The sequence below is a fragment of the Limulus polyphemus genome, unplaced genomic scaffold (genome assembly GCF_000517525.1).
Source record: "Limulus polyphemus unplaced genomic scaffold, Limulus_polyphemus-2.1.2 Scaffold538, whole genome shotgun sequence".
In the NCBI taxonomy this organism is placed as follows: Eukaryota; Metazoa; Arthropoda; class Merostomata; order Xiphosura; family Limulidae; genus Limulus; species Limulus polyphemus.
This window is the reverse complement of record NW_013666148.1, coordinates 29,615-40,415: the sequence shown is the minus strand read 5'-3', so window position 1 is coordinate 40,415 and position 10,801 is coordinate 29,615. Positions and strand designations below refer to the sequence as shown.

The 10,801-nt window shown below is 35.6% G+C and overlaps 1 protein-coding gene across 1 annotated transcript in view; it reads left to right on the top strand.

Moving 5' to 3' along the window:
- Positions 1–10,801, top strand: part of LOC106458961 — a 101,229-nt gene that overhangs the window by 76,699 nt on the left and 13,729 nt on the right. The window contains exon 4 of the mRNA XM_022385333.1: positions 9,506–10,437. Within this exon, the coding sequence (XP_022241041.1) occupies positions 9,506–10,437 (932 nt within the window). The remainder of the gene's footprint in view (positions 1–9,505; positions 10,438–10,801) is intronic.

Here is a 10,801-nt window from a genome sequence, read left to right as displayed (position 1 = left end):
TAGAGAACAACCGTTACAGCAGTATTCCCATTCTGGTTGTTATACAAAAACCTCATTACATCAAAAACATTTAAAAGACCGGTGTAATAGTTTTAGAGATAGTGAAAAATCCTCATCAGTTAAGAATAGTTTTCAATACTTACATAGTGAACAAGATAACAAATTCCGCGTTTCATTTAATCGAAAACCCAATATATACTTGGAATATACATCTGATAAAAGTGACCAATAACTTAATCATGTAGAACTAGTAAATACAAATCCTGAACTATTTACTTGTCAGAGCAAGGAAAGACCAAATGAGCCTAATATTTGAAGCCAGAGTTATACAGAACCACCAGAAAAGCCTAGGTATCAGAAAACTAATATATATCTTATATTCGGTACATCTGACCAGGTTCTTACCAAACCAAAGCTAGTTAAAAAGGATCAAAACGTAGACAGCGATCCTAAGTCACAAATACTGAAGACGAAATAAATCTTGTTCAGGATCGTCTTGCAATGTAACAGATAAGTTTTCTTTAGAAGAGTTACAGCCCAATCAAAGTCAATTTGAATATATTTTAAGTGAGCATGAGTTACTTCCATCTTCTGATGAAATACAAAATAATCTGCCAACTGGAATAGACTACACCCAGACAGAATACGAATCTCACATTACAGCCAATCAGTTCCGCAGACTCAGTTGAATCACCAATTTGCAACACCGCGATCTGGTAAAGTATTGTTTGTTTGTTTTTTGAATTTCGCACAAAGCTACACGATGGCTGTCTGCGCTAGCCGTCTCTAATTTAGCAGTGTAAGACTAGAGGGAAGGCAGGTAGTCATCACCACCCACCGCCAACTCTTGGGCTACACTTTTAACCAAAGCCCCCACGGCTGAAATGGCGAGCATTTATTGGTGGGACGGGGATTTGAACCAGCGACCCTCAGATTGCGAGTCGAGCACCCTAACCACCTGGCCATGCCGGGCCAGTTAAGGAAAGAGAAAACAATAAAGTGATCACCAGTATATACAGAAAAACCCATGCTGTCAACATGGCCCACACATAAGATTTAGTCACCACCTCTCATAAAAAATATATCCCACTTCACCTACGTTAATCGTGCTATACAACTTTGTACCCACAAAGAAGACTTACAAACTGTATTCAACTAGTTAAAGAATGTAGCATTATCTATAATAATTATAATTATACGTAGTTCATTATTTTCTCTCGTAACTTATTATGATTACTAATGTTGTCTTCTTCTATTGACGTTGGGGTTGCTTGGCTTTCTCTGGGAATGATAAGATCACCTTTCTGATTTGCCAGTTATTGCGAATGATAAGCAAAAAATATACAATAATAATAATAATTAATTGTAGATAAATAAATAAACTAACAAAATAGAGTAAGGTAAGCCTTGATGAACGGATGTATAAAATGTACACTGATGGCAAAAGAAAGGATTACGGTTTTGTGATGGCAAAAGAAAGGATTACGGTTTTGCAATACCTAAATAACCACCTTTAAAATCAAATATAATTGAAAACAGCTTTTTTCACACCTTCTTTTGAGGTGCGGCTAAAAAATCATCATATTCAATTCCTTTAAGTCTGAAATCAAAACTGGTTCGCCGTACTATACACTTATAGCATTATAGACACGGTATACCCCAATATCTATTAACTGATAGAGGTAGTAACTTCGTTTCTAAGTTGTTTGTTTTTTTTTTGAATTTCGCGCAAAGTTACACGTTGTTTTGTTTTTTTTAATTTGCGCAAAGCTACACGAGGGCTATCTGCACTAGCCGTCCCTAATTTAGCAGTGTAAGACTAGAGGGAAGGCAGCTAGTCATCACCACCCACCGCCAACTCTTGGGCTACTCTTTTACCAACGAATAGTGGGATTGACCGTCATATTATAATGCCCCCACGGCTGAAAGGGCGAGCATGTTTGGTGGTATGCGGATTTGAACCCGCGGCCTCAGATTGTGAGTCAAGCGCCTTATCCACCTGGCCATGCCGGGCCATCGTTGATCGTACTTATTCGGATAGCCACGATTGAAACTATTGACCAACACCGCACTTTCCATTGTAACAAGTTTCTGCGAAGGACAGCAAGTCGATCTTAAACCACGCATCTGAACAAACTTTCCACAGACACTCCGTTTGACGTGGACTTCTGTACTCTACATTTAGGCAACCAAAGGCACAAAAGTCCATTGGAATTGCATCAGAAAAACTTGTGAACTTTTAGATTGAGAGCCTTCGTCAGCTTCAACCCCTTGTTTACTATCTTGCTAACGGTACTCAGCATTACTTCAATAATTTTGGAGGGCATGTCCCCTTTCATAATTATTCCTTCACTTAGCCAATGACAGTTTGCTCCAGATTTGTTGGGGTATTGTTCGAGTTTTTCTGCTTCCACAGAAAGCATCCAAGATCTGTTCTAGCAATCTTTCTATACGATTCTTTTTCCTACTGTTTTTTCATATATATTTCTCACGTCCTAAGTCTACATGGCGTTGCGCTATGGAATAGTTCAGACTTCGCCATGATCTAAATGTGTAGATGTAACAAATGCTGTCTGTGGCACCACGATTAGCAACTGCAACGACGAGCCACTGCTTTAGCGCATACATATCATTCAAATAAAGTGTAATAAACCCCCTGTACATATATTTTTAAAAAACTTTAAATATTTAATATATGAATATAATTTTTTTCAGAATAATTTAAATATAATGTTTTTATTACTTGAACATTTAAATAAATGAGACGTGCTTTACAGCTTCTTTATTCTTTAATATGATAAAGATCCAATTCACACAACACAACTTTCAGTAAAATCAGTGTTTTACTTCTTCTGTTGTTGTTTCAGTCTAATAACCTTAGAAAAAAAGATAATTTATATTTGAGGAATTTGCATATAATGAATAATGACCGTTTTTTTCTTCATTACATTTTAAACCATAAATATTTTAAACAAGTAATCGTCTTTATGTAAAAAGAAAATGTAATAAACCTATTTTAGCTTATAATATGAATATGAAAATATTAATAGTTCAAACGAAGACTGAAGTGAATACTCTAAGTGCCACCGCAGCCATCAGTTTCCTTTAACTGACCCAATATCCAACATAAATTTGAAAATTCAAAATGCAAGTTAAAAAAGATAACTTATACTTTACAAATCACAAGCTTATTTTATTCTTAAACCTGTATTTTCCCACAAATATTGGAGTTCTTATTTAACATTTTCTATAGTAGCAGACACACATAGGATCACTTGCAAAAATCAATATCTAGAAATTAAATAAACATATTTTCATGAGATATGATCGTTTCGGTGCTCGTTTTTGTTCCTGCTGTTGTCTCCATAAAGAACACGTTGATAACTCGAAATCCTGGTTAGGGCGCTCGACTCGCAATCTGAGGGTCGCGGGTTCGAATCCCCGTCACACCAAACATGCTCGCCTTTTCAGCCGTGGGGGCGTTATAATGTAACGGTCAATCCCACTATTCGTTGGTAAAAGAGTAGCCCAAAAGTTGGCGGTGGGTGGTGATGCCTTCCCTTTAGTCTTACACTGCTAAATTAGGGACGGCTAGCGCAGATAGCCCTCGTGTAGCTTTGCGAGAAATTCAAAACAAACAAACTCGAAATCCATTGTAAGCTCTAGCACTATTTATAAACCTGGGGCTAGGAAACGATAAAAGGTGAACCAATATAAGATTTTGTTCTACGATAATTTTGTTTCAATATCTAAACCTATGAATTCCCATAAATAAGAATATGATGTTTAAATCATGAATAATTCACCTAAACGTGTTAGTGTTTTCGTTAGTTTACGACGTATTTATTTTAAATGAAGATGATGTTACATTTTCTTATGCTTTTCGTCGTCTGTGAAAACGGGTTTATATTTATTGGTCTGGAGAATATTGATATCACCAAACTTCTTTGCTAACGTTTTAAGTTCTCACTTTGCCCTAGTGATAACGAGTGCTGATGGCCATTTCCTTTAAAAACAACTGTTTATCGATAAAACTTTACAGAATTAGAAGATGTTTTCATGTCGTGGATTAAACGCTGGCGTCTTCATACTTATAAATCTTCTTCCACGTAATCGCTGTATTGACTTACGCGCTTTGAAATTTTTCATCTGTTCTTCTGTAATTTATAGTTGTTTCCAGTCTTTTGCATTTGTCTTTTTATTGCAGCTTTATTCTGTAGCTATTTTTCTCTAATTACTTATCCATTCTAGTCCCTTTTTTCCTCATACGAATTGGTCATGACTCTGTGTGTAGGTACACTAAGTTATCGGAACTTTTTGGATTGTTACAAATTCTGGAAAATCTGTAAAAACCCTGAACTTTGTACATTTTTCCAAAAGAGCTTGATATATCTTATTTAAAAGCAGCTAATTCAAACATCGTAAGTCCATAATATTTTTATCTTGTCATAAAATGCTGCAAGAAAATGTGTCGTCTGCTAAACTTATATCCGACAGCCAACATGCCTTATCTAAAGGTAGTTCAGTAGTTTCACGTTCAAGTGGCTAAACTTGGGTAGTGCCTGACACTAGAACATTCCAAATTAAAACTAAACCACCAGTACATTCAAGTGAAGACAGTCTATTCTTCAACTCGGGTTCCTAGTAAAACATTTAAATTTACCATGTTTGAAACGTGTGTGGCACACTTAGAAATACGTTTAATTTGTTTCAGGATTTTGTTTAGAAACTGCTAGAACTGTTACGGAATTGTAACAAAATTATTTTATATTACTGCATAGTTCTGTTACTGTATTTACTGTTAATCCATCAGTAAAGTATCCTTGAATTAGTTTTAAAACTTTAAAAAAATTGAGTCATTATTAGTAAAAGTACTAAAATCAAATGAATAAAGTGATTAATTATTTGGAAAAAATATTGCTCCCTTGGTGGCTCAGTGGTAAGTCTGTGTGCTTATAATGCTAAAAATCGGGTTTCCATACCTGCGATGGGCAGACCACATATAGCCCTTTTTGTATTTTTGTGTTTGGCAACAAACAAACAATTTGTAAAATGAAAAACACAGTACTTTAGGCATTCTTGTGAGCTTTTAATGATCAAGTATGAATTGCTAATTTCATCTGAAATAATTTCCTCCGTGGTTGTTAAGTGATCTAAAAGCATTGTAATAAAGGAGGATTCAGATGGCATAAAACATACAATGAATGAACTAAATGAATTCTTTAGTAATAATGGTATTGAAGTGCTTTATAAACGGTTGGGGAATATTTATAGCGTCCTCGAGTTATTTTGTTACTAATATTCAGTATATAAAGATTCAATTCACATTCAACTTTACCTTTGGATCCTATACAGAAACTGGTGAACATATAAAAAGTGGTGTTATTCAGAGCTAAATTATTCTATAATGTCAGTTTTTATGTTATTCAATAAGAATAAAACAATGTATGAGCGGTTGTGCTCAAAATATCTGATTTGTTGGATTCTGTAATATTTCCACAGAGTGAAATTATAAAAAGTATCATTGTTTGTTTGCTTGTTTTAGTGCAAACTACACAAACGGCTATCTGTGCCCATAGCGGGGAATCGAACCCCGGATTTTAGCATTTTAAGTGCGTAACTTGCAGATGACACACGGTGGGAGAAAAGGATTATTCAGATGTTAATGTTAGGAAGTTAGTTACGTAACCTTTCTGCAGAGGGTCAGTAATATTTTACTCAGCTCCCAATACCCATGGTAGTAAAATTCATGTAGACGTTGAGCGAAATGATAAAATTCTTTTATGCAGTAAGTTATAAATGTAACATCTTGCATTATATATATAATGCTAAGAACACGACAACTATTTATTTGTAGCAATGTTTCACACATGACTGTTTAACTCTCACTCATAAAGACAATTATGCCCTCCAGTGGCACAGCGGAATGTCTGCGGACTTACAACGCTAGAAGTCGGGTTTCGATACCCGTGGTGGGCAGAGCACAGATAGCCCATTGTGTAGCTTTGTGCTTTATTACAAACAAAAGACAATTATTTTATCTCTCCTTCCTTTCCAGCTTGAGAAACTTTCACCAATTCGGATTGTTTTGTTATTTTTGCTAAAAACGGAGCGAAATGGAGTTTTGATCACAAGATCGGGTACAGCAGCCAATTGAAACTTTCATTTGTTAATCGCTGTTGTAATAACATTATGAGATATATTGGAATGTATGATATTTCTATAGGATAGTCATACTAAATGTTATAGATACTCTAGGGTGTGACCAAGAGATTGTCGAACGACCACACAAAAATCCTAAAAGGCCTTTTTTTTCAAAAGTTCGTTGCTTCTCTTTTTGTATATGCCCCCCAGTGGCACAACCGTATGTCTGCGGACTTACAACGCTAGAAACCAAGTTTCAATACTCGTGTTGGGCAGAGCACAGATAGACCATTGTGTAGCTTTGTGCATAACTAGAAACTACAGTTGTTATATATATATATATATATATATTCCTTAATTGTGATAAAAGTAAGCATTAGGTCAATTAACTATGGCTACCATCTGATCCGGACTTGAAAGTAACGATATAATCTGGTTCAACATAATCCAAACTGTTTCTATGGTTTAGAGGTAGATCTCCCGCCATACACAGACCAATGGACAAACTGCGCTCTCTCATTAGTGAAATCTGAAACTTTTATTTTGGTCAAGATAAAAACTCTTAAATTCGCTACGTACAAAAAAGGTTTCATTTTTTGTGTAAAAAGACCGCCCTAATTTGTAGTGCTTGTTTCACTCGTCATATTCGAAGTTGGGTACTAAAAATGTTCCCATAAGTGGCCAGGTGTAGGGTTTGTACGAATATGTGTGTTTTAACTCTTTAGGAAAGGCTTTTGTTTGACATTGTGTCGGAACACATTAAGTTTTAGGTTCACCAAGGTTTTGTTTATATATCGTCGTAAAAATTTCAAAATCAAATTATCCTACTAAAATCCCTTATGGGGTGGTGGGCTCACAATCTGGTGTTTTTCTGGTTAAATGTGGAATAATTTGACGTTTTTTTTACACTTATCTACATTTTGCCTAATAATGCTAAGATAATAAGATTAGTGCTTTCAAAGCAACCTTCTTGTTGATACTATATTGGTGAAAGTACAATCACTTGTCTACTGATTGAAATTTCGCCAAGATCACGAAGATGCTTAGCATATAAGGTAGAAATTAGCAGAAAATCGACTTCTTGTTTTTACAGGTAACCAAAGCAAACTGTATCACTCCAGACTTGGAGTACTTTAACCACTTATAAAAAAAACAGATAATTAACTGCCTGATACTTAAGAACATGCTTAAACCTTGAAGACTCGTTAGAAATTTGTTTCGATTGTGGTCAGATTTTTGTACCCATTACAGTGACCATCGGTTTGATACTTAAAATTTATCAGTATATTTTCATCTTCCGCAAACCTCTCTGAAGTTTTCTGAACTGAACGACTTCAACCAATTAAATCAATTTCAGAGGTATGTGAAGGTATTCTTTCTCATTAATTGTACCACTTTATTCTGAACGCACTGTGTAGAAAGGATATTAAGGGGCGCAGTGTATCCACGTGGATCAGCATACTGAAATAACAAAATCAATAACCTCCTGAAGCTCAGCGTAAGCTTGAGGGTTTATAACACTTACCTCAGGAATCTGGTCTCTGCTGTAAGCAAAGTACAGATAGCTCCTTGCGTAGCTCTGCGCTTAACAGTAAACACGTTAATGATTATTTATTCGTTAATTGCTAGCCGGCATTTCTTAAAATCACGCTGAATTTAAACCGAAAATTTAACGTCTTAGCTGATTTTCTAGGTGGAGATAAGTTAGTGGTTTTCACAACTTATTTCATTGGATTTTGTGTTATCTTACGCTGATTTCATCCAGTCTGTTTAATGTCATCGCAATATTTGTAATGCCTCACAACCTGACATTTAATATAACTAACAGTAGTTTTTAGGATGTATTAGGTAACTACTAAGTATATTAAAATTGTCGAATCACTAATTTTTATTCAACAGTTTTTATAGCAGCCAACTCCAGTTTGCTGTTATGTGGGCTAAACGTTAAACTCCTACCTATTCGCACACCTTCAGTTAACAAATAATGATGATTCATATCACAACCTCGAGCTTTTACTTATACACGTTATAGTCATATTAATCTTAAATAATACTACATTCATTCACATATGGACGTAATTCTTCTTAAATTGTCCATTCTACTGCATGGCGTCTGCAGTACAGTTTATGATTAATATTATATAAAGCAGAAAAATCAATGCGGCTCCATTCTTTTATAAAGTCAACACTTTAACATAGCCTCGAACAAGAATTAATATTAATAGAAAATATTTAATACCAGTTTATAATATGTAGTTTCAAGCAGTATCATATTATTAAATATACGTATATACATATATATATAACTATTCCATATATATATATGCTATAAACACCACTAACTAATCAGACCTTTAAATACATTAGCTAAGATAAACTTCCAAATCCCAACAAATCAACAAAGCCTAGAGGATATTTTTCTCGTTTGTTCACTAGTGTAGATTACGACTCAGTGAACTCATTGAAAACTTAATGTTTGCAACAAGTGTATGTACAAACTAATCTTGTGTTTTCAGGCCAGGTGCTCTCCCACAGACCTGTACCGCTTACCTAAGAGACTCCACAGTTGAAGGTGCCCCCCCCCTGCCCATTGTGACGTGGAGATAGGTTAGATCTCTGATGACCCCATAGCATGTTCTCCCTAACGTCTTTTCCCTCCTACAGCAACGCGTGTAGTACATGTACGACTTGCTTACCACGCAGGCTCTGCTTATGTGAGTACCCTAGCTGAGTCAGTCTGTCTACTACCAGGTAGAGGCAGGTGTGATGTAAGCATTACAGCCTATTGTGGGTCAATTGGCTGGCTGAAGCTCATTGTTGAATAGTTCCTGCAACTGTGACGTTTTTAAATATTCTTCCTGAGATAAGTGTTTTCTGTAACTTCGTATTTCCTGAGTAGCTGCGAGTAGTTTATAGACTGTAATAAACCAGTGATTAGAGCTAGCAACCAAGAAACTTGAAGACGCCTACGTTGAGAGGAATGAGCAACCAAGCAGAAAGAAATAAGAGTGGAAATGGCGACTTACAGCCTGTTAGTATAAACCAGCTGGAAACTCGTTTCTTCAAACTAGCGTTGCATGGCGGTTTTTCTCATGCAATTTGTATCCACTCAAGTCTTATTGTTTTAACTAACGTCAAGAAGTCACTTGCGTTCTATTTCTTTCGTAGATTTTTAATAAGTACATGTTGTAGCAAATATTCAGCAGACTACCATGATAAAGATCGTTAAAGCATAGATTACATATATTAATGAATTTGAGTTGCTGTATACATATTATCACAAACAGCTTTTTAAAGCTTCCATTCATTGGTGTTTCTTATGCTTGAAACTAATTATAATCATTTTTTGTCTTTGTTTTAGTGTTTATCCAAAAAACTCGTACATGTCATACAGGAGTGAGCGGAAGCTAGGAAGACAGGGGTTTGATGGTAACTACTGGAGATCATCTTCAAAGTCTGGGTCTCTTGACCTGTCGTATCCAGTCTCCAAAGCCTCACAGGATGGCCAAATTCGAGTCTCTCCGGCTTCATGGGAAAAGCTCCACAATATTAGAAAGCAAGGCACTACTCTTATATTTCACTCGAACTCCATTCGGGGACGAACTTGGTCAGATAGCCGATGTCTCGTTGATCGAGGATCACCAAGTTCAAGCTCTGACCATAAGTTTCCCGTGACACCAGATCCATCCTTTCAGCCTGAAAACATTCCTGGAGATAACCAACCAAGGACCACAGTTTCTATCAACGAAAATTCCTCAGTCGGTCACGATTCTCAATGTCAAAGTGCTAGTCATGGTTGTTCTTCTCCATTAAAGAAGTTAATATTATCCCACTCATTAAACCAAACAGATATTCAGAACAGCGACTCTTTGGTAACTAATCGTGAAGTCCCTTTTCAATATGAACCAGAAGTAAACATTCATTGTACTAAACTTCTCCAAGAAAAATTAATAGAGAGTCATAATTCTATTCTAAACGGTCAGCATGCTGGAGTACCTACCTTGCATTACCCTGAACAAAAAGAAACAACAATGGTTGATGAAAGATATTCTCAAGAAGCTTCACACCGGTCAACTTTAGTGCAGCAAAATAATACAAATGATCATCAGGGTCAACAGATAAACAATGAAAGCAACAGGGAGTTGATAGTAAAAAGAATAAGTAGTGCAACCCAGACCACAGACACACCAAGACTTGGACGTAAATATAAAACGAGAGAAGAAATAGAATGTGAAAGGTTGTCAAAGGATTTTGTCAACCACTGTAATGACATCATGCTTAAAAACTTACTCGGTAAGCCTTTTTCTCTTCTTTTTTTTTACTTGATCACTTAAGTTACATCATCATATTTTGCCAATAATCTGAATACACTAACAATAAGGAAGCAATAAAAAATTTTGATTGAAATATCACTCGTATTATCAGGCCATGTAAAGCGTTATGGGCGTCATTTCAAATTGGAAAACCGTTGCATATAAGAATTATACTGTGTATAATATTTTGATGAAGATTTTTAAAATATGAAGGAATCGTATCCATTACAAATTCTTGCAAGTATTTAGTTTAATAAAACATGTTAAGATAAAAAAAATGTCTCATTTTATAGTTTACCACGTGTTTACGTTTTTATCGCGTAAAACATTTAATATAACGTTGA